Source organism: Hakea prostrata, chromosome 9 (genome assembly GCF_041222555.1).
Source record: "Hakea prostrata isolate BN-2017 chromosome 9, UWA_Hpros_2, whole genome shotgun sequence".
In the NCBI taxonomy this organism is placed as follows: Eukaryota; Viridiplantae; Streptophyta; class Magnoliopsida; order Proteales; family Proteaceae; genus Hakea; species Hakea prostrata.
The window spans coordinates 52,634,923-52,658,732 of record NC_142608.1 but is presented as its reverse complement, the minus strand read 5'-3'; the positions used below and the strand labels follow the sequence as shown (position 1 = coordinate 52,658,732).

The 23,810-nt window shown below is 37.5% G+C and overlaps 2 protein-coding genes across 9 annotated transcripts; one reads left to right on the top strand and one right to left on the bottom strand.

The window, feature by feature from the left end:
* The first annotated feature begins 912 nt into the window (after positions 1-912).
* LOC149005523 (transcription factor PIF4-like) lies at positions 913-6,239 on the top strand. Of its 2 annotated transcripts, none has more exons than XM_089168928.1 (9): positions 913-1,220; positions 2,372-2,466; positions 2,596-3,505; positions 3,603-3,701; positions 3,789-3,854; positions 4,431-4,496; positions 4,694-4,993; positions 5,098-5,215; positions 5,786-6,239. In XM_089168928.1, the coding sequence occupies exons 2-9, from the start codon at positions 2,393-2,395 to the stop codon at positions 5,788-5,790; spliced, it is 1,638 nt and encodes a 545-aa protein (XP_089025054.1). In that variant the 5' UTR covers positions 913-1,220; positions 2,372-2,392; the 3' UTR covers positions 5,791-6,239. The 2 variants fall into 2 exon arrangements, with proteins under 2 accessions (XP_089025054.1, XP_089025053.1); XM_089168927.1 differs by lacking the exon at positions 913-1,220 and adding an exon at positions 1,246-1,561 and having other exon boundaries at positions 5,786-6,238.
* A 4,562-nt stretch (positions 6,240-10,801) lies between these two features.
* Positions 10,802-22,468, bottom strand: LOC149005522 (uncharacterized). Of its 7 annotated transcripts, none has more exons than XM_089169634.1 (5): positions 22,218-22,317; positions 20,285-20,461; positions 12,678-12,714; positions 11,487-11,668; positions 10,802-11,326 (listed from the first exon to the last, which is right to left on the bottom strand). In XM_089169634.1, the coding sequence occupies exons 4-5, from the start codon at positions 11,655-11,657 to the stop codon at positions 11,255-11,257; spliced, it is 243 nt and encodes an 80-aa protein (XP_089025760.1). In that variant the 5' UTR covers positions 11,658-11,668; positions 12,678-12,714; positions 20,285-20,461; positions 22,218-22,317; the 3' UTR covers positions 10,802-11,254. The 7 variants fall into 7 exon arrangements, with proteins under 7 accessions (XP_089025760.1, XP_089025761.1, XP_089025759.1 ...); XM_089169631.1 differs by lacking the exon at positions 12,678-12,714 and adding an exon at positions 22,390-22,468 and having other exon boundaries at positions 10,804-11,326; positions 22,218-22,254; XM_089169635.1 differs by lacking the exons at positions 12,678-12,714; positions 20,285-20,461 and adding an exon at positions 22,390-22,468 and having other exon boundaries at positions 10,803-11,326; positions 22,218-22,254.
* Between the last annotated feature and the right edge of the window lie 1,342 nt (positions 22,469-23,810).

Here is a 23,810-nt window from a genome sequence, read left to right as displayed (position 1 = left end):
GGCAGAGGGAGCCTAAAAGGTCTATTAACATAGAGTGGGGGCCATGAGGGGCAAAACAAGGGTCCCATGGTATTACCAGATAATGCTGGACTATCACGCATTTAGCAGAGACCTTTTTTTAATACCCTCATTTATCACATTGATGGAGGTTTGGACCACATGATCAATGAGTGACACAAAACCATATAAGAGGTCCAATCAATATAGTAGGTTTAGGCTACTTAGTACATTGGACATTGGTTGACATTGACAATCCAAGCCAATATTTTTTTTCAAAATTTGAATTGAGATACAAGATCTTAACTTGGTCATATACTCATGTAAGTTTCATTGAAAATTTAAATTTTAAGAAAATAAAAAATGATTATTTTGCACACTCTATGGATAAAGTCCAAATACCTTATCTTTGAGGATAGAGAATTATGGTCTTCTTTACATTTCTCCATCATATATTTTGAAGAATAATTCATTTTGAACACTGATAAGATACACTAAGATAGACTTTTTTTTTATTTTTTTTAACCATAAACTAGATATAGATAAAGACCCGCTCTTAAATATGTGGTAAAAATGCTTGAGAAAGACAATCCTCCACCTTTCCAATAGAGAATCTCTTATTTATATGAAGACAGAGATACACAACCAAACAGCCTTTTTCTTCTACATTTTATAAGGAAACAAATCTAAAAACCTTAAATAAAGATCATGTAACTAATTGAGTGGTTGAAAGCTAACATACACCAAGATCCCCTACAAGTGGTTTACAACCCACACAAAAGAAGAAATTAAAAGGACGAAAGGCATTGATGCCTTGAAGGAACTCAAATTCCCCTCTTGAAGCGATAGATTTACCTAGATGTTTAGAATTTTTTTCAGATAATCTAGGGTCGTGTGGCTTTAGATACTCTCATCAGATCAAAAAATGATAAAAACTTACAGTGAAAGAGCTCTGGATTCATATTACATGTTCTTCATAACTTCATATGGTGTATTTGGTATCTACTTGTCTCCGTACAAGATCACTTTCAATCGGTTCAGTCAGCCGAGTTGTCGAAGAAGAAGAACAAAAAGATTAAAACCAAAGTCTTCAACCTGAACAGATTGAGTCAATGAAGGCCTTTTCAGCCTACCCATGAGTTCAGAATCAACTTTTTAAGCTTGATCACTGATCTACCGTCAGATTTGATGACAGTCTCTGAGATTGGACCGTGCCTTGTACAGTAAGTAATGAAGATCCTCCGGTCTTGTTTGAGAAACTCCTTCAATTGAAGCCAACTGCTAGTATCACTGTATTAGGGTCTTATGGAATCGAACTAGCCTGCTTCACCGGCATTATATTGTATAATATATCTCTTTTCTGTAGAAAATGAAAATTCCCCACATCACACATCACAATCAATCTCTATATATGACGTCCTCCAGTTCTAATTAGAGATAAAACTCCCATGTCAAGCTCAAGGCTCATACACTAATTGCACACTATTCCTCATTTGTTGATAGAGATAAGCACCATTGGATGACTTCTTCTCTGCAACCAAAGCAGAAAACTTCTCTAAATCAGGTAGTTTTGATTTCCTGAATTTGATTTTTGGGTTTTGGGTTTTTTGTTCTTTTTTCATAGGTTTGTGATTTTGTTTTAGAACTTCACAGTGATGGAGAGAAAGCTTGGTTACTTGTAAATTGCTCTCGCTTGCTTCTTAATTTGCTTGTTTCTATCTGGGTTTCTTGCTTTCATGCTTTTGGGAACTATGGTTTCTGCCGTGTCTTTCCTTTGGTGGATTTTTTTTCTTCTTGGGCTTCGACCTTTACTGACAAAATCCATGCATTTCTTGGTTTCAAAGTTTGTTTTTCCCCCCTTTTTTTCAGTTAATTTCTGCAAATGACCCAATTGTTCCAAAATTCTTACTTGATGTCTGATTTTTTTTGTGTGGGTTATTGCTGCCATTATATTTTCTTAGTTGCAATGTTTCTCCTTCCATCTTCTCCACCCGGACTTCCCACCTCCTAAATTTACCTTTTCTGGGTTCTGTTTCTTTTTTGGGTGCTTGTGTTTGGGAGAATCTGAAATTCTACTTTAAGTGGTTCTGATAAGTTGGGTTCTTTTCAATTGCTTTTTCTTTTCTCCCTAGGCAACTTTCATTTCCCCATTAAGAATCCTGGAAATGGCTGTTCTGATTAAGCTGTGTTAGTATTTTTAGTTGCATTTGATCCTTATTCTTTCATGATGTAGATTTTGGTACTGTAATCTTTTACTATTCTTAGTTTTAAAGTTCAGTACAATGCTTTTTTGGGAATGATTGCAACTCCTGTAGTTAGGGGCCTTGCTTTATTTGAGCTCATTGTTCTTCTCCTAATCTTTTCTTGTTTCCAGAATCACCACTGTCTGCCAGCCATGAACCATTGTGTCCCCAATTGGAATATGGAGGGTGATCTCCTTCCTGCAGGAAACCAGAGGAAATCCATGGGGTGAGAGTGTGTGTGTGTGTGAAAAATGAAGCTTCTTCTATCAGTGTTCTGTTTAATCTTTGAAAAGAGTTGAAGCTGTTTTATTTGTTGAATAAAGTATGACTTATCCATGCTTGACTTGATCCGCAGGCCTGACCGTGAGCTTGTAGAGCTATTGTGGAGAAATGGGCAAGTAGTATTACAAAGCCAAACAAATAGAAAGCCAGGCCTAACTGCTAATGAAACCAGACAAGTTCAGAAGACTGACCAATCCGTGTTTAAGGGAACTGGGTCTTTTGGAAATTCAAGTAATTTGATTCAAGAAGATGAGACAGCATCATGGATCCAATACCCACTCGAAGATTCTCTGGAAAAGGAGTTCGCTGATTTCTTTTATGAGTTTCCAACTACCAATCCCCCTGAGTTTCATAAGCCGGCCAAACAATTCGAAGCTGATAAGTATGTTAAATTTGGCATTACAGAGGAGAGTAATGCACTTGTCACTAGCAAATCACTAAGAGCACAACAACCCACTTTAAAACAATCAAATGATCCTAGTTTATCTGAAAATCCAATGCCTCCTCCAAGATCGCAAGTTCCTCGTCCAAATCCTGAAGAACCTAACTCGGGTGAAATTGGAAAAGTTGTAAACTTTTCTCAATTTTCAAAGCTAATCAAGACTGACTTAGGACCATCAAAAGGATTACTTGGAGAGCAAGGACAAGGGAAAGTGGTCAGGAAAGAGGTTGGAAATGACTCAGTTAAGACTATTGGTTCAAGCCACTGCAGCAGTAATCAATTTGCAAATGAGGCTGATATGAGTCGTGTTTCGAGTAATGGGGCTGGTGCAACTGGTATACTGCCCGGACCAGTCAAAGAGCCTGCTGGGAAAGTGCTTGTTCAGTATGAGAGAACACAAACAGGTTCCATTGAGCCAGCTGTTACTTCATCTTCTTGTGGATCTGGAAGCAGTTTTGGAAGACCAAGCAAACAGTCCACCGGCACCCTTAACAACAAAAGGAAGAGTAGAGATGCTGATGAATCTGAGTATCAAAGTGAGGTAAAGTGTTACCATTAAAACTTTTTTTGATTATATATCTCATATCTGTTTCAATGTAGTTGGACTGTTGAACTAATGGTGTCATTATGTCATGCAGGAGGCAGAGTTTGAATCAGCTGAGGCAAATAAGCCAGTCCAAAGAAATGGGTCTTCTCGCAGGAGCCGTGCTGCTGAGGTCCATAATCTCTCAGAGAGAGTACGTTCCAATGGAAAACCTATAAATCTCTTTTCATTCTGATCACATTAATGCTGTGAGTATGGTAATAACTTTTCTGTCATGCAGAGGAGAAGGGACAGAATCAATGAGAAGATGAGGGCCCTGCAAGAGCTTATTCCACACTGTAACAAGGTATTATTTTTCTCTTTTAATTCACGTAAGCAAGGGTTATACTTGCTTGTCAGGATTAGTTATGAATTGGTAGATCTCAGCTTAAGCTCTAGCAAGGTAGGGTTCGGTTTCATCATGGTTTCTTGGATTGGAACCCTTCAAACATTAATCAAGGGATTTTACAATCATTTTGAATTGGATCTAAAACTGAAGCAACTATTCTTTCTCTCAGCTTGGAACTGACGCTGCACCTGGAAAAAACATTGGGGTTGAATTCAGTGGTTCAGTTCCAATTGCCATAGCTAGGATACTTTGTATTTAGCCGCAGTTTTCAACTTTCACCCTTATTGTTGAACATGAAGTTTCTGGCTCAAGGTTAATAGCATCCTGCAGAGATATTCAAACCAAAAGGTTTATATGGACAACTTTTACAATCACGAAGTTGCTGGTTTGATCAAAGCTGCAAAACTGAATTAAAAATACGTGAATAAAATGCACAACTCGGAACATTTTCTTAGTAGTTGAGCCTACTGTGGCTGTCTTGTTATAATTTTTTTGCTTGATTTCAATGATACTGGGCTAATACTCATTCTACAGTCGGACAAAGCATCCATGCTAGATGAGGCGATAGAGTACTTGAAATCACTTCAGTTGCAAGTTCAGGTAAGAACTCAGGGCTTGGTAACAATTTCTTCTCATCTTTCTTTGCAGAAAAACTTCAAAGATTGTTGTATATAATATTTAAGGAATGAAAGGATGGGATATGAAAACATTCTAAATATCCAGAGTTATTCTCTTGGTTAGCTTGTATTGTTCTTATTTACTGACATTGTGTTTTTTTATATTACTGTCTGTAATAGATAATGTGCATGGGGAGTGGAATGGCACCGATGATGTTTCCAGGGGTTCAACACTATATGTCACGAATGGGTATGGGAATCGGTCCACCTTCTTTGCCTTCATTACACAATCCAATGCAACTGCCAAGGGTCCCTATAGTTGATCAAGCAATAGCTGCAGCTGCTGCACCAAATCAATCAATGATGTGCCCACCCCCAGTTTTGAATCCAATTAATTTTCAAAACCAGATGCAAAACTCCAATTTCCCTGAGCAGTTTGCGCACTATGTGGGCTTCCAGCACATGCATTCTGCTACTCAGGTTTCTACCCGATATGTTTTCCTTTGATATATATCTTTTGGTTTCTTGAAGGATACTGTATGTAAACAAGAATTGCTGATTACCTCATTGGATCCATCTTACAGCCTATGAATATGTTTGGATATGGTTCTCAAATGTTACCTCAAATGGTTCCTCCTGTCACTAGTGGTGGACCCTGCAATGGAGGAGTTCCTATTGACAATACTCAAGGCAGTAAGCTGGGTAAGACTGTTTGCTCTTTAATGATATCAAAAGTTAAGAAACTATTATTCTAAAGAGGAATTTTGACTTTTTAGCTAGGTTAGGCACTCAATGGATGAGGCATCAATTTGGATGTAATCATGCCTATCTTTTAAGCTAAAAGTCAGATACTTTTTATAAATGGATAATTTTTCTTAATGATTCTTATACCTAATCAGTTATAATGGAGCAAGAATATTTACTTTTGGCAGTTAAGTAGCATCACAATGAATCCTCCACTCTTTCGGGTTCTTGCCGTGTACTGACTAGTTTGCTTCCCACCCAGTCACTTTATGAACTGAGGTGTTTCGGTGGCTTGCAGCACTTATCTGTAGCTAGTCACAGAAATCTTAACTGGATGAGCATTTGGCTTAATAATCCCGTCAGAATCCACATTGCCTGTAATTATGTAGCCCTTTCTTGCCTTTATGATATAATATTCTCTCAGTCATATCTTAAGAGAGAACTGTCTTGTTATCTGGTCTTCTAAGAACTGGTTACATGTAAGCTCCAACTGGGCTTTGTAATGCTTATCTTCTTTGATGTTAACAGGTTAACCTCCAGCAATTCATGCTTATCTGATCAGATGGTCCCCAGGGTGAATGTAATACACCCATAACTTGAAGCCATCAAAGCTCCTGCCGAGTTGTGCAGCAAGAGACAAATCAGAGCATTTAAAACATTTGTACATGCTAGTGACAATTACTGAATTCCCTCCATTACCACTTCGAGGGAGATGGTGAAGTATCTCAGATATGCCAGATCATATCATTTAAACGGTGAAATCGGTCTTGTAAAAATATACCAATCAAGCTTCAAACTTGAACTGTAACTATGATCTTTGGTTAAATTATATTGAGTTGCCCCTTGGAAGTGTTGGATATAGAGTTCTTTGTATGAATTTCATTATGGAGCAATGTACAAACTATGCATTTATCTCTAATATATGAGCACCTGGTTCAATCTGTCAAACTCTTTTACTATGAACAGTCATTGCTATGATAGCTTCACATTCCCTTTTTTCTTGGGGGAGGCTCTATATGAATGACCTCACAGCTCTTCCACGCGTGTATAGAATCATTTCATTGCTTCTCATTGGCTGCAGTCGACGCCACTAGCTAAAAAAAATCAAAATCATGTTCGAAAGAAACTCGGATTATTTGCTAGTTGTCAGTGGCCCCTAATAAAAGTTAAATTAAAGCTAGTGAACCAACTTTTGCTTAGAACTGCCTGGTTATACAACCTCAGCCACAGACAGGGCTTATGGGGTCTACATTAGTCATCTGATATTTCAGGTCAAGCTCACACACCTTGTCCACAAATAAAGGGGATGAATATGGGCACTGCATAATTTATTAACTCTGTTTTGATGTGATTTTTCATTTTTGTGCATTAGATATACCCAATTGCTTTGATCTAGAATCAGTACAATTTGGTTCTGTTTTCTTTTTCTTTTCTGCAATATCTTGAACATTATCATCTGAGCATTTTTATTCCCTGAACAACCAACAATTTCCTTATTATATTCATAGCCTGATCTTGAAGATCTAAGTAGAGGACCTGATATTTGCTGTCATCTTTCCAACTACCCAGGAGAAAACAGAAACCACTAAATATTATATTCATCAAGTGGTACTGTTGAAGGAATCAAAATCTCCCCAGCCCTCTTCCAGCCTTACAAGAAAATTTCAGGATATGTTTGTTATTGCAAGATGCAAGACATTGCCACCCAAATGAAGATGATTCTCTCTCTCTCTCTCTCACACACAGACTGACGCACACAACCATATTTAAGAATTACTTGGATATTGAACATGTCTAGTTTCTGAATCAAAATTATTGGTTCTGGGCAGGTTGGACATGTAAGTCAAAGCGTGCCAGAGCTTGTTTGAGAGAGAGAGAGAGAGAGAGAGACCCACAAGAAGATCCATCAACTAGAGAAAGAGAAACAGATAATATTCTTAATAGGAACCATTCATTCCCTCTTGCCTATATCTTTTTTCTTCCTTTTTCTGAATGTTGAAAGGTGAAAGCAATGGGGAAGTGGTCCTACCTCATAATATGGCTATAGTGACTTCAGTAGCTTTTGTTGAAGGCCACACTTTTCCAAAGGTTTCCTCTATCCACAAATTGCATTCCAATATTGCTGATTTGATTATCTTGTAGATCTTGGTTTCCCATATCAATAAACAATTGGGACCAGATGAAAATGTTGAGATTAGTAGTACTTTCAATGATTGATGTCCTTTCCTTTCCTTTCCTTAATCTTGGTGGAGGATTAATACTAATAAAATAATTAATTAATTAACGACCGTACGGGCGAATCAACAACTTATCCTTCATTCTCAAATCGTAATCAAATTGAGATTGCATCAGTTTAATATTCTTCTCTTTATGAACAGGGATTTAGGAATTTGGATTACAAAAAGTAAATGCAAAATAGTATTAGAAAAAAAAAAAAAGTAATATCAGAAATCTTAGGGGCAAATCCATCTAAATCGCCTGACGCGGTTGATCAGTATAGATGATGCCATTCTAATAGAAAATATGTTAATGAGTTCTTCAAAGATTAAAAGAACAAGTCGTTTTTGGCCAATCCAATATAGAAAATAATCTCAGTTTTTCTTCTTGTTATTTAAGGAAAACAGAATCACAAAACAGGTTTAAATAGATATAGGTGAAAAAGAAGGGGAAAAGAAGACTTCAGTGAGCTTTTTAAGATTCCATTACAAGCTAAAAGACACCAGTAGGTGTAGGAGGATCTTTGAGAAGATCTTCATTTTGGGTGTTCAAGGGCAGTCTCATGCTCTGTTGGAGAAATAGAAAAGAGTTCATGCTCTGGCTTCTCATCAATGTTGTATCACACATCTTATCATGGCTAACATTACCAACACTTTGAAAGGGACAATTAAAACCGAGAGATATATGGAATATTAAATTCAGAATGAAGCCTTGATATGTAATGTATCGGTATCAAGTATCATGTAGGTGATTTTAAGAGACGTATTGTCTCGTATGGCCTACTGTATCATATTAGTCAAAACGTTCTAGTGCAATCCGCAAAGTGACTTTTGAAAGAAAAAGAAAAGAGATGTATCAGTATGTATTGTATCACTCTATCCAATGGAAATACGTAATGTCAGTACATTACGTATTGAGATCAACTACCTACTAAAGTAGTTTATGCCACACGGCTTTCAACAAGACATTTAGAAAAGAGACCCACCTTTGAAACACTGATAAGATGACATATTGTAATGGAACTCGAAGGTTGAGGAACCGAACTCACCCACCCACCCATAATAATTTGGTTTCGATTGCAATGAAGTGGTTAACAGATGTCATTTTTGTCATCGTCAATTCAAAGAGGTCATGAGTTTGCCTCTACTTTTTAGGCCTTTTCTAGAATAGATGGGTCTCTGTGGGGAGCCAGTGACCTATATGAAAAGTCATTTGAACCATGTTTGTCTGGTAAACCGTTTTTGGCCTTGTTAAAACAAACAAGAATGTAGACATTGCCCTTAAAATCAACTTTCGAACTATTATGGTCACAGCTGACCTCTTTCCTTGGACCTTTAAACTGATGAAAGTATGGGTTTTGATTAAGTATGACCTTCAATTTAGAGTTTAATTTTCAAATGACTATTAAATAAATAGTAAACAAAAGAAAAAGGAAAGTCAAGCATTCCAAAGTATTTAACTAAAGATATTAAGAAAAGGGAAATGTACTAAAAGGGAATTTGATCATGAACTCTTTTCCGTAGTTTACAGTTCATTGATGGAAAAAAAAGCGTAAAATACAAAAATTAAAAGCAAATCAATTTACACCCACATATGAAAAGCGCTTCTAGATTCAAGGCAAGGAAAGATGTGTCAGAAGAAATGAGGCTTGAATTGCAAATCATGCTGATGACTTTAAAGGCCGTTTTGGCATCGATTCTCATTCTCTATTTTGCCTATTCAAAAACAATGAATGCAAGAAGTCATTTTCAGTCAATGAAGAAAAATGATTTGATAACTTTCGTCTACAATAAATTATGTAATGAAAAATAAGTTTGGTATGTTAAAATGAAAAAACTTTAAAAATTGGTTAAGAAATTGAGAACACATTTTAAGGGGGGTGGGAGTGAAAAAAAGAGAAACAATACGATTTTCATGAAACTAATGTATATTTTCTATTTATACCCTAAATTTGTATTTTGATTTTAAGTAACTTGCATCAAAATGAATAGAATGAGTTTTCGACTCAAAATCCATAATAAGCTAAGTCTATCATAGATTTTAGGAATTTATGTGTTCTTTTAAATAAAAATAGGATCTAAAATAAATACCAAATAATTAAAAAATAAAAAAGTCCAAAGATGAGAATGGGAATTGATATCAAATAAACCCCTTGTTGTAAATATGTTTAAAACTTATTTTATATAAATATTTGTTTTAATTGTGTATTTTATCCATTGTTTTATTTAGTCCCACATCGGGTTAAGAGGATCTAATTATATAATTTATATATAGTAAGGGCCCATGTATTATTAATTTGTGCGACATGAATCGAGCTTGAATCCTGTTGTGACCTTGTCATGATTATATATATGACTTGGGACTTGGGCCCATTTTTTCATGGGCCCTATTCTGGAAAGCCCATGGGTCACGCTTTGATTCGGAAGTCATGGGCCTTATTTTGGAAAGCCCGCTGCTGGGTGATTACGTGGAGATGCCATTAGAGAGGAGTCCGGATCAACGACCCGTACGGGGAGCACAAAGTGCTCCTCCCACGCTTCCTGACCACACACATCAGTGGGGCCCACGGTGAAAAACACTTTTTGGAAAAAATAAAAAAAAAAAAAATTCACCAGTGGGACCCACTAATGTTTGTGGTCAGGAAGCCATGGGAGAAGATCCGAATTCATTATAGATGCACTCTCCTGTAGGGAGGTCAGCTGGATAGATACTTTCTTGAAGGGAGTTGAGTTGAAAGGTACCCTCACAAAGAGAGGAGATCACCCTTTCACCCACAGCCTTTGGAGCTCTATATAAATCCATTTCCGAGTTCATTCTAGGTACTGAATTTCCTCCTCCTCTTTCTCTCTCTCTCTCCCTGTTGTTGTTCTATCAAGTAGTGAACATTACCTGATACACCTAAGTAACCTTTCTGGGATGCAACCTTAAAGGTTGAACTGATTAATTTTGGGGTGAAGACACTGTAGAACTCATATTGCACAATTCAGGGTGTCTAAATACCTTAAAAAAAGTACCTTTGGTATTTCAGCTCACAAGAAGAATTGTAAGAACAAGTGTCGTATTTGCAGATTCTTCAACAACGTTTCAACAACACCCCTAGACTTTGAACCAAAGCAATGAAAGACAACCTCTCTTCATGAGGACAACAAAGAAATGATCAAACAAGCCATGATCCAAATCAGCATCTATCGAAACATTGGAAATCATATACTCCCCCAGTCCAACTGCGTTTTCATGTAAAATTTTAGATTGAACCCACGGCAAGGTATTTATTTCATTAGAATTAGGAAGGACTAAGAACCGTGTTGAATTGAACTTGCAACAATTATTTCTTCTTTTACTCTTCATTTTCATTTTTATCCCCAAACGAAATGATTGATTGCTGAAGTGATTAACAGTTCTGTTCATGGGTTAAACCTGTCATGTAATCTGCTGCAAATTTGCTTCTCTCTGAATCATAGGGAACAATTCTTTAGGTAAACAATGCGTTATCCTTTGCGCATTTTTTCACATTCGAAGTGGAAAAACACATACAGCAACTTATGTTACATATGTACAAAGCTCAAAGATACAAGTACTTTGGGCAACTAAGATGTTTAAGTAGGGACTTACAGCTTATCATGTTCCTCATTACAGTAAGGAAAATGAGGGGAGCTTTGACCAACAAACTCCAAAACCTTTTCTTCAAAACAAGGCTGATGCTTGAAACCACAAAAACTTCTCTTAAATTTAAACTGAATATCTAAACACTAATGGGTATAACTTAGGACAGAAAACAAACTATTTCCTTCCTCTACTAAGCCTCTGAAGGTGATAATTGATGCTTCCCCAAGGCTTCCTGCTTTTATTCGTCTGCAATTGTCAAAAAATGATCAATGCAACTGGATTAGGTTGACTCAAAGGAAAACAATAGGCAAACTGTATTAGTCATACAAAGACTAAATGAAGCAAAGTTCCACAGTCAAGGAGGACAAATTCTTGAAGTGTATTAGTGTTTAAACAGACTAAAAACCTGGGCATCCATGCATGCGTTCAGAAGTTCCTTCTGCCGAACACATTTATCATCGTTGTTCTGGTTAAGCGCCAAGCAATTGAGAAATGTTAGCATCTCCTTCATACAAGGTTTTCCCAGAGTTCCAAACTTCTTTGGATTTATATATAATCCACCTCGTTTTCGACCCATCTGTCATAGCCCTTTCACAATGAAAGAAAAAAATATTATTGCGTGAATTATAAATGGGGATTGAACTAGATTTACCACGTTCAAATTTCATACCTCAGGAAGCAAAGAGTGAATATGAAAGGAAAAGGAAACACAAAATCAACAGATAATTTTCTAAGAACAAACATAGGAACATTTTACCCAGGTTCTCTTCATTCATTTATTTGTTCCTGGTAGTTGATTATGCTCTTCACAGAGACAGGTGGTGGCTACCCATTTTCAAATAAACTTAAGGTACAGATAAAACCTAAAGCAGTTAATATCTTGGCCACTGGATAACTTGTGATCATAATGACAATTTACACACTCTACCCACGCACTGTGGGACTGGGATGTTGTGTTACTTGATGCACCAATAAGAAAAGCAAAAAAGGGAAAGCATTTCCCAACACTCAGGCATACCAATGCATATATGTCATGGAAGGGCTTAACTGTTTGGAAATCAGCCCCTGGTTTGGGTTATATAGGTGTTCAACATTTGATCTGATGTGAACAAGGGTCTACCCCTGGCCAAAACCCCAGAGGCCACTCCAAGGTGGTGCACCTAGGGCTGGCCGAACCCTAAAAGGGAGAATTTTGGTCATTTTTCTACACCTAATTAGCTGCTGAACTTTAATTTCAGAATTTTAGTTTTAATTTTCAGTCTAATCATGTCTTGAAGTCCTAATTTGAGTAAGTAGTTCAGTTCTTGTCATAGGGAGTCTTTCTTAAAAAGACTCTTTATGATAATTAAGTCCTTTACTTTAAGTCAAGTTCGTTTATTTTAGAGCAAATTGCATGGGCACCCCCAAAATGGAGGCCTAAAAGCACTGACACCCCACTTTATGTTTGAAAAACACAAGTCCTATTCTGTTAGAATGGTTAGTTGTACAATCGTAAAGACCATTATACCCTTATGTATGATGGAGTCAGAAGACTTCATCTACCTTCTCTATCAGACTTATTTTCTATGATGCCCTGAGCCACAATTCCAGTTCTTACCTCATGTTCCTCCGGTGTGTTAACCTAACGACTCCCGCTACAAGATGAAGATAGAGAGAGAAAGTGATCAGCTTTCAATCAAGCCAACAATCCTAGCACTAGAGGGAAGTATACATGGTAAACAAAAAAATGCAAACCAAGCAGGGAGATTCAATTAAAGACATCAAGGAAGGATGGCAAATAACAAAGAATACCATCTCTAGAATTCGCAGGGTAACCGTTTGATGGAGCTTTTATGGTCGCAAATCCGTCAATAACTGGAACAAAAATCAGTACAGAAAACTGTGCTTGGAGCGGCACTATCTGGTTATCCCACTAGGAATCTATTTCAGGAAAGCACAGAAAAAATCCAACACCAATACAAAAGCATTGCCTCTACGGATAGTTACATGTCCTTAGACTCGGGGTAAAAAAACATAACCCTAATATCTTTCATCTGAGTGAACAAATACCACACAATACAAGCCGGAAACTATAAAACTTTTCCTCTCGCCATCTATAAAATCATCAGCCCACTCACAAAATACAACGCTAAAATCCCCAATATTCTCAAAAATTGTGGTAGCCAAATTCAATTATTGCTATTTATCCGGTCAAACCTTAAATCCACTACTTGAAGAAATGTAGGGCTGTCAAATGCAAAGAAGCCATAACCTTATTGGAAAGAACCCTATCCTTCTCTCCCCAGTTACTCTCTTCATTTCATCCAAGGGACCTTCAACAGTAGGCCCAGTTGTGTAGAGACTGTACTTCGTTCTATGTGTGTGAATGTGTCTGAAGAATCTCATCCCAGCAACCACAATTTACAAAATCAAAAGCACCAGAATCCCTCGCTATGAGCTTACACAACTGATTGTTGTTCAAAGTTTGAAGCATAAATGGAAAATCACGCCTCTACAACTATCACATGAGTTGACCTTGTAGCAATAAATAAGATGTTATGAACTCCAGTCACACGAAAAGACATAGATTCGGACTCAGCTCGAACTCTGCCGGAAATTTTTTTTGTTTGAGAGGATTAGACCCACTGGTGAAGGGTACTTCAATGAAGATGATTGCGTTGTTGGATTTTGATTTTCTTCCCCCCCCCCCCCAAAAAAAAATCTTGATAATGATATTTTGGGAATTAAAAAAAACATAAATAGTGGTTTAACGGTTTTCACTAATGGATTGGACTCTGCGTTGCACGGGTGATGCCTCTTCCATTAGTGCTGCTTCCTTCGATGCCTCCGCTCGGTCTACCGTCTCTGGAATTGCAGCCTTTTCCGGTTCTGCTTCCACTCCGCATGCCATCCAATGTCCAATAAGAACCCAACATTCAAGTGTCTTTGTTTTTCAAACATAAAGTGGGGCATCAGTGTTTTTAGGCCTCAATTTTGGGGTGCTCGTGTAATTTGTTCTTTATTTTATGTGATTGTTATTTATTTGTAAAAAGTATCCTAGCTTATGAAGGAAACCTTAGCTGAGTTAGTTTCTAAGTCCTAGTTGAGTCTAAGTCAAGTCTCCTAGTTAGAGTTAGATTCTTTCTTTCTTGATGTCAGCCTATAAATAAGCCATTCTATCATTGTAAAATTGAGTTTGCATTGAATAAAGAATTGAGATCTCTTGTGGGGGAAATTGGGTCATCGCCTTCTTGGGATGGTCACAGCAGGTTTCAAGTATTCTTGATTTCAATGGCAATGAGCTTTCTTCAAAGAACCAGCAGCCATCTCCATCTCCAGCAGCATACCAAGAAGCAGCACCCCCAGCCCCCATGACAGCCCTCCCCTTCCCTTTCTCTCTCTTGCGCTAGCTAAGAAACCCCACCCCTGCCAGCACCCAAGAACCCCTACCCCTGCGACACACCTAAACCCCTCACCCACCTCTCTTCTACTTGTGGCACCCCTTCCCCCCTCCTTTCCCTCTCAGGTCCCTCTCTCCCTCTTTTCTGACTTGCTGAAACCAGGGGGAAAAAGGAAAAATTAAAGAAAGAAAGAAATATTGGAAAGGTTGCCCAAGAATATCCAAAACCCTAACAAGATCCTTCAAGATCCCTATAACAGCCCACATCTTTTCCAGACATCCCGAAACCCTCCCTAGACCCAACTGCAAGCTTCCTTTTCTCATCCCATCTTATCTTGGGCAAGTCTGGATACCCTATTACCAAGTAAACAATCCCACTTTGGGTTTTGATAAAACCCTAATTTTACCCTTTTCCAAAATTATTTCGACCAATTTAGGTTGTAGTTAATTGAGATTTCCATATCAATTTTAGATTGATCCTTTTCATCCCATATTAATTTAAAGTAATTCATACCCTACCATAATGATCCAAAGTATCCCCATGGGTTATTGTTAAAACCCTAACATTTTTCAAATATTCCCATAACCTTTCCCCTAAGTTTCCAAGTTATCTTAAAATCATCTATTAGTCTGTTGGATCTCAACAGCTGGTTTGGTTAAAGATTCTGGGCAAACCCTAAATTTTAGGGAATTCATCCAAGAAACCCTAACCCTAAAATTGGGTTTACATCATGATCCCATGAGTTCTATTCATAATTGGTCCCTTTAATGGTCTGAAAATATGGGTGGAAAGCAGGAAACGAAATCCACTTCATTAGTTTACCTAGAGTCCTGTTTTGAGTCAGTTTGTTTCAGTATCTTAGTTTCACACCAGTTTATGTTACCTGATTGGTCAAGGATTGGGTTAGGCCTTTCCATTTGGTGTCTGATTCTCCTATCTAAGTTAGTAGGCACTTCATTTTTATCACCCCACAGTTCTGCCATTGTTGCTGCCTCAAATTTGTCAATTCTATCATTACTAGAGACTTCTGAGCAAAAAGGTGAAACTCTAATCTGATTCAAAGTCTGATTTGGTTTATTGTTTGATCTAGAAGGTTCCAAAACATTAAAGTTTTGGATATGAAATTGAAAAGCGCTGTGGGATCCATGTTTGAGTGCAGTAATGTGTGTGTTAAGGGTGCCAACAGATAAAGGTTAAACCAAGCTGCATTTAAGAATCAAGGACAGTCTTCTGCGCAATTGAAGAATCAAGGAGCTAAACACCACGTTAAATTGGAAGATTCCTTCAAGACTTGGAATTCAGATTTAAATGAAACTGGAATATTTATGTAATCCTAATATACATGATCAATAAGATAAAATCACGGTTAAAGAATAGGGTAAAATTTCACCACTGCTTAAACATCTCAGGAAACCCCTATATAAATATGCATGTTTTTGCAAGTTAAGGTCAAATATTGACCAGCACTTAGTGGTTCCATTGGTTTGATCTAAAGAAGGAAGAAGGTGCTGAAACTTGGTTTTATTGCCACTTCACCATACCATACTACTAGATACTGATGTGAACCAGGATCTAGGGTTTGTCTGATTAATGTAATGTCCTAAATCTAGGCCCACTCCACATCCTCTTCCTGAGATTCAGCAGTCTACAAGGGACGCAATACCCTTCGGTTGAGGGTTTTTGCCTGATTTTAAAGGTGCTGGGGTCAGGTTAGGCCAGGCTTAGGAGTTTAGGATTTAAGGAATTAAGTCTTTGAACTTTGCAGTCCTGTAATTTCAGATTCCCCCTTGTCCTCCGAGGAAGCCCTAGTCTTCAGAGGTAGATTGAGTGTACCAGCTGTAGAAGAGCTTAGTAAGGAGACCCTGAGCGAGGCTCACCAGTCTGTGTTCACTATGCATCCTGGTAGTACAAAGACGTACAGGGATTTTAAAGAACATTTCTGGTGGAACTGGTTGAAGAATGATGTGGAAGATTTTGTTCAGAATTGAAAATTCCAGAACCAAGGGTTGGGGAGTCAAGGGGAGCTTGCGGATGAGAGGAGAGACAAGGAAAGGGGCTGAAATGAGGAAGGGGAGGCTGGTACTCACTTGCAGATGAATTAAGTTGCTGAACTGAAGAATTTATGCAGAATTTAATGCTCTTGAAGTTACTGCAGGCCCCCTCTAGGGAACCTACGACTATTCTTGGTTGCCTTCAGCACTCGATAAAATTTTTATTCATCCAATCAACCTCCTCAATACAATGCTAGAAGGATTATTTATAGTCAATTAAAAAAAATCAAACTTGGACTTTAACTTGCAATCCAATATGGACTTTAACTCATAAATGAACCTTCATAACTTACTCTAGAGGAATGCAAATTGAATTCTATGAGTAGATATGGATTCCTTGCAAGTAGGATGACTCTAGGGGACTCCTTCACAGCCTAGGAATCCAACTCTAATCAGGACTCTTCAATAACTTGACGATTAAGGACTCAAATTCAAAAACAAAAATAGATCTAGGGTCCCACAAATATACTGGATCCAACTAAAACCTAATTTGATTCAACAAAAATAAGTAAAATTACCAAAATACCCCGGTAGTACTAGGCGCCATAAGGTTCAGGGGAATAACCCTAGGCCCTATTTCAGCCCAAAACATGGTTTACATCAGACACAGTATGGGGGTTGCCAGACCACTCCAAAGAGATCAGTTCAAAAGATTTGGTACATACTTTGGCCAGTAAACTACCTATTCCCCAAACTTTGAAAAAAGGGACTAAATACTTACTATTTGGGTGGACCTTTTATATGTTAGACACCAGATGCCGATCTACAACCTTATCGTGTCAAACTTCATATATATTATTTTTTCTAGTAAAAAAATTGATTTTCCTGCACCAAAATTAAAAACTAAAAATAAAAAGGGTACAATAAGCCCAATGGGACTTAATTTTATGTTTCCAAGCAGGTGTAGGCTGACTATGTGGACACCGATAGCTTGTCTCGCACTTTAGCATGCCACATGCACGAGAAAGTTGCTGGTCAGAATATATACCATAAGGTCATTTCACAGGTGTTGAGGAGCATGCATTTTCTTTATCCCTTCCTTTGTCAACAACTATATGTATAGCCAAAACCATTTTTAAAAAGTGGCTCAGCGGCTGGTTCTTCACAGCATGGCGACCAATTTCAGGATAGGTCATGTGAAATAATGCAGATGATAACATTTATCAATTATCAGGTAGCCATTGATGTAACCTCAATAGGATGGGGACCAACAAACTACGATCCGAAGATGATCAGCAGAGTAATTAGGTTTCAAACGCTTTTGAACACTTGATTCAATTTTGGCTTAGGGTTTTAGAGCTTCTTGGATGGGTGTACAAAGTCTGATTTAGGGCTATAGGTCTAGGGTTTAGAAGATCTGAACCTTTATTATTCTCAGTTTCAGATTAATACTCTAGGATTAGGTTTGGTGATTTAGAGCATCGAGGTTTTGGGGTTCTAGGGGGATGAATGGGGCTGAAGTGGGGATCCATTATTGTTGGTTGTGTGGGGCATAGAACAAAATTCCATCGAAACTTGCGAAATTTCGGTGGAAATTTCCCATTTTGGAAAATGTGAAACGAAACTCATGGGGACCGAATAAAAGTCCTCGTTTCGATCGAAAGCTGTCGAAATTTCGTCGAAACTTGTCGAATCCTCGAAACCTGTCGAAACTTGATTCAACCCAGTTGGACCAGCTGGTTCATGAGGAAAAAAAATTTCCAAATTTCGTGGAAACATAGGAAATTTCATGGAAACTTGGGAAATTTCGTGGAAACCTGGAAATTTTGTGGAAACTTGGGACTTTTTCCTGTAAACTTTGTAGTTTTCCCAAATTTTCAATTTTTTTGTTTATTTCATGTTTCTCCAAATAACCCCCATTAGGACTTCCCTATCCAAAGTGTGTATTCTCTCAGGTTGGTTATCTTAAGCATATTGAAGACCAGGACTCATAAAGTTACGGTTGTCGATTAACTCGGCAACCATAGGCATAAAATGTTATGGGATGTCTATGTTCGTTGGTTGGAGGAGAGGATGTTACAAACATAGTACTACTCGGCTCACAGGATGAATTCACTCTTGGCACTCTGTTAACACTAAGTTGTATTTTCCTTTTATTGTTAACTATTTTGAAATTAGAAATTATATATTGAATGTTATGTGCTTAAGTAGTTAAGTTTATAATGTACTTTTTGGACAACTCTACATTGATGTTATGTACATTGAATGACATATCTACATTGATTTTTTTAGCAAAATACAACAAATGTATTCTTTATACTTTAATTAGCTTAAATACAGGATCCCACCCCAAAATGCTCTCTAAAACCTGTCAAAACTTGTGCAGAAAAGGCCTCGTTTCCACTTAAGTTTTCAAGTTTCACCCGGTCGAAACTTGAGTTTCCCTCGAATTTTTTACCATGGTGTGGGGATTGTGGAACTGCAAGGGAACGGAATCTGATGGAGGGTTTGAGAGATATGACGATCGGGGCTATGGGGAAGTAAGGAAGGCTGAATAGGGCAGGGGATGAAGAAACAGAAGTGTAAGTTGCAGGGAAGATGAGTGGGACAAAGGCTGACTTTTTACCTTCCTGTAACCAAGTTTATTACAGAGCTAAGATGGAGATGGAGTGATGAAGACAGATCCAAAGCTCTGCTGAAGGAGAAATCCCTCAAGTTGAAACCCTAACAGCTTGCTCGACACCTTGATTAATGTTGCAACAAATGCTCATTAATTGTATTCTCAAATCTGTCTATTGTTACAAGCATAGGCTATACATTTATGGCCTTAACAATCTTAACATCGAAATTAGAATTCAAATAGGACTTCTACTTCTAATCTTAAAAGACTCCTCATCTCAACCTAGACTGACTCAAATAATAATAGTTTAAAAGCAGAATAAAATTCTAAAAAACTGTTAATTACAAGTATGCCCAGCTGGGCTCAGCTAAAATTACCAAACTACCCCTGATATCAAATTGTGCTTCCTATGCTACTGGGCAGCAAGCCTAGCACTTCCTTGGGGCTTTGGGAGTCCTCTTGGGGTGGTATGGTGACCTACATCAGCCATGGAGGGCTACTTTTATTTCTTCTCATACACTATGACATGGCATGCAGCAATTGTCATGCAGTAAAAGGAGAACACATCTCAGTTGCATCTGACTCAAGACTCAATCAACTGGTCATAGCTCATATCAACAGACAGTCACAGTACTGTGCTGTAGGGACATGGAAGACTAGGGTGTCTACATATTGTTCATTATACTTGTGTGCCTATGACTGCAAATTGTTGACTGTACTTTGTTGTTTGTACTTTCTACTAAGAACTAATCTGTATCATGTTCCTCCAATTTTTCTTGTTTTAGAGTACTAAAACAATGTATATAATAGGCAATACTAAATAAGGTACTCTACAGGTTTAAGCTTAACATTTACTTCCAAACAAGGATGAAAAAGCAAATTATTTTATCTGCATTCTATTTAGCCCAAAAGAAGGTTTCACCGAAGTTTTTGGGGCCTGCAGTGGCCACTTTTCTACTAAAACCTGGAAAAATGCAAAGTTTTGGCAAAATTTCACATAAGCTTCAGTGTTTCAGTGATATCAATCTGACCTTAACACTTAGAGGAAACAAGAATAAGATATGCTTAACATTTGGATGGCCATTCTTAAAACATATGGCCCTCATGGTATGAGTTAAGTTAAGCTCTCTATGTAATATGTCCCGGACAAATTCCCATCTTAATCACAAAGAATCTGACAAATTTCTCTTAAAATTTTTTGGGATGTATTTACCTTTTCTTGCTTCATTTCATCACATGTTGTTTGTGCTTCATGTCTGGAATTATGTTTTATCATGACAGGTCCACCATATCTTCACTTTAGCTGCAAGCTTATTCCCAGCAGATTCTATTTCTCTATCTTCCAACATGCGGTACCAATCAAGGGGATCCTCAAGTGAAGCAATCCAATCTAGAAAAACCAGAGAATCCTTTATGTATTTATTTATTTTTGTAAAATAAAAAACCAAAAGATGTACATCCCCCATTATCAACTTGCTTTTTGGGTCCATGCATCTAAAATAGACCAATAATTCTAATTAAAGATACCTTACTGCTGGCACTCTAGGGACAGGCTAAATGCTCACTATGGTAACCAGCAATTGGTATGTGGTGGAATGTTGGAAACCTCTCAAACCAAGTACCAAAACAATGTGGTAAAGGAAGAAGAATTTCTAGTTCAATTGTTAACATAAACCCAAATAAGAAAAGTAACAAGAGTATAATATCAAACCCAAATAAAATCTATACAATTAGTGAATATTGGTAAAAAGAATGAGACTTCTGCTCTTTTTCTATATAGATAATTTGAGAAGCAACTTAAATTAACTTCGAACGTAAAGAACCTAGTGTACTTTTGACCCAATTCTTACTTGTTCATCAGGAACTGATCTAGCTCCTGAGATATATGACATTCTTGATCCTTCCTTTTACATCTCTTCTTGTCTGGAACCATAAATGGGTTGTCTCCTCTAGGGATGGGGGTAGGCCCAGCCCAGGCTTGTGTGGTGTTGGTTGTACACGACCTCATAAGAACATATAGCTCAAGATTCACAAAAGATTGCTTTCTCTTTCAAATCAGGATGACAATAGACGATAAAGATTTGAGAATTCCAGATCTTTTTCCATAAGGACAATTTAAGAAACAGCTCAAATCAACTCCGAATTTGAAGAACCTTGTATCCTCTTTGCCTAATATAGCACAAGATTCACAAAAGATTGGCTTTCTTTGATATCAGAGTTGTAACTTTGACACAGAAGATATCTAGTCAGATTTCAGAGTAGGAATTGGTGGCTCATTGAATTGCTAGAACAGCAGTATAATTGAAGAAAATTGAACTAGTCTACCTGAGCAATAATTGTATAAATGAAAATAGACTCATCAAAAATTCAACCACGAAATCTACAAATCATATCTTCCTACCAACAGCTGTTAGTGCTCAGAAGTGAAACAAACCAATACAACAAAATTTGAACCGGAGAAATTAAAAAATCTAACCCATTGAAATTGATGAGAAATCATGCTGAGAAAAGAAAAAAAAGAGTCAATTATGAAGGAAAATAAAGGAGGAAAGATAGTATTAAAAACTTAAACTTCACCCCTTGTGGGGCTAGAATATCATTCATCACATTACCACACTCCTCAGTTATATGCATTCCATTGATACAATCAGTTAAAAGTACTTAAGGCCTTCCTAAAAGAAGGAAATCAATTAAAACTAATAGAGAATACCCATCATTTAAATTTTCCCTAGCTAGAAAACCATGATATTATCTTGGGTAGTCTTGAAACCTTCATTCATCGAACGAAAACACATAAATCGACTATGAGGGAGTTAGCGGATTCCACGACTGAGACTTAAACCCATTTCATATGTAATCTTAATTGAATATAATATATCTATCAGAACAGCCTCACATACGTTGTTTATAACAACTGGGCTTCAATAAAAATGCATCAGAAGCAATGGGAAAACTGGAAACTATATCAAATGTAAACATCCATGAATTCTAAAACATGGAAAGAAGGGTTATTTAGCATCTCTCCACTTAACCGATCAATCGGCTACAGAACCCAAGTTAAAGTGGGGACGTTACCACTGAAAAATAAGAAATATAGAGCTCAACTCCAAGACCACAAAGAAAGAAAGAAAGAAAGAAAGGCATACCTCGAGGTCTCTAAGTGAGGCACAGTTGTTCTTGCAGCTGCAAAGCACAGTCGCCGGCCAAAGAGGGATGAAAACTTTGAGTGGAAGGTTCCCGCGACTTCAAACCACCCCCACCCCCCACCCAAAAGAAAAAAAAAAAAACACGACAACGAAGAAGAGGAAAGAAGCTTACCGTAACTTCGTGCAGAGACTCTATGGCAACCGCCATCGACCCTGATCATAAACTGGAGAAAAGGAATCTTATCTCATCCATGGTTACAATCAGAATGCTTGATTTGAAATCTTTATGTACTATTTGTCTATTGGATCATCCTTTTTTCTTTTAAATTCTTTTTTCTTTTCCCTGAAATATATTCTAGAAGATACAAGAGAAGGCTTTACCAAAAAAAAAAAAAAAAGATAATTTTCATCTGGTCCCTGGGGTTTGGTCCAGATCACTTTTAGTCCAGTTTAAGTTTTCTTTTGCATATTGCTCCCCTGTGGTTTTAAGAAAGGATTAAATAAAGACAAGTTTAACAGAAACTGTTAGTTTAATATTTTTTATGACAAAAATACCCTCTCTTCTTTTCAATTTATTTGTTTTAATTTTATTTTTTCTTTTTAATAAGCGGCATCATCGTTCATAAAAACCTAAAAGAAATCTCATCCTTACTTTGCATAATCAAATTAGAAACCGAGATATTAAATCCTGCCGATTCTTTTATTTTTTGTTGAGGAAAGGGCTCTTTGGATCTTCATTTACAAGAGTTGTCCGTAACAGCTTAAGAAACAAAAGAAGAAGAAATAAGGAACAGAGGAGCTTCATTAAGGGTGAGACCAATTGATCCCAACTGATGATGTCTTCAAGTTCCTTCAAACCTTTAGTGAACAACTTCTGGGCAGCAAGAGCGTCAGCCTCAAGTGTGGGCTCCCATAATATTGTAGTCTCAGCTAGCAATGCAGTAACAACATATGGATCCATGTTTGAAGCTGGATGACGAGCTAGCAAATCCTGCCGATTCAGTGAAAGATATACCAGCGAACTCAGAGACACATTCTTGCACGCAATCCTTGGCCTCCTTGGAGATCTACCCATTTGAGGGCATGACCTTTTTCATGATATGACTAATGTTGGCTATGGGAAGGAACCTACCCTGTTCTTTAACTGCAGAACTAGTCAATTGAGAACCCCAGCACTGCCTCCGCTGCCTTGTTTATCGGAATGAACGCTCTCAAGAGTGCCTGGAGCTCCAAACTCTGCCATGAAACCCTAGAGCTGGATTTCAGCACCAAACTAAAAAAAGAAAAAAGAAAAAATGCGGAATCATCAGTCAGTGTAGGTAATTGTATTCGCAGCACAATTAAAAAGAAGAAAAGGATAATCACGAAATAAACGGAAACCTAACCCTAACCCTAAGCCATGTGAGCTTAAGCAGAGAGAACAAAGTGCACAAAGAATAGAATAGCAGTTTCGACAGATTTTGATTTTGAAAATTTCAGAGAATATAGAGCGAGAAATGGAAAGAGAAAGAGAGATTTTCTTCGAGTTTTGTAGCGTTTACCAGTGAATGAGAGGTTTACCAGTGAATGAGAGATTAAGAAATAAATAAAAAT

What these genes read in the sequence shown, in the direction of transcription:
- LOC149005523 (XM_089168927.1), top strand. Translation starts at nt 1,517, where the DNA reads ATGACTTCTTCTCTGCAACCAAAGCAGAAAACTTCTCTAAATCAG. An exon ending in TTATTCCACACTGTAACAAG is followed by an intron (nt 3,855 to 4,430) that starts GTATTATTTTTC and finishes CTCATTCTACAG; the next exon opens with TCGGACAAAGCATCCATGCT. An exon ending in ACATGCATTCTGCTACTCAG is followed by an intron (nt 4,994 to 5,097) that starts GTTTCTACCCGA and finishes TCCATCTTACAG; the next exon opens with CCTATGAATATGTTTGGATA.
- LOC149005522 (XM_089169635.1), bottom strand. Translation starts at nt 11,657, where the DNA reads ATGGGTCGAAAACGAGGTGGATTATATATAAATCCAAAGAAGTTTGGA. An exon ending in ACGCATGCATGGATGCCCAG is followed by an intron (nt 11,327 to 11,486) that starts GTTTTTAGTCTG and finishes TGACAATTGCAG; the next exon opens with ACGAATAAAAGCAGGAAGCC.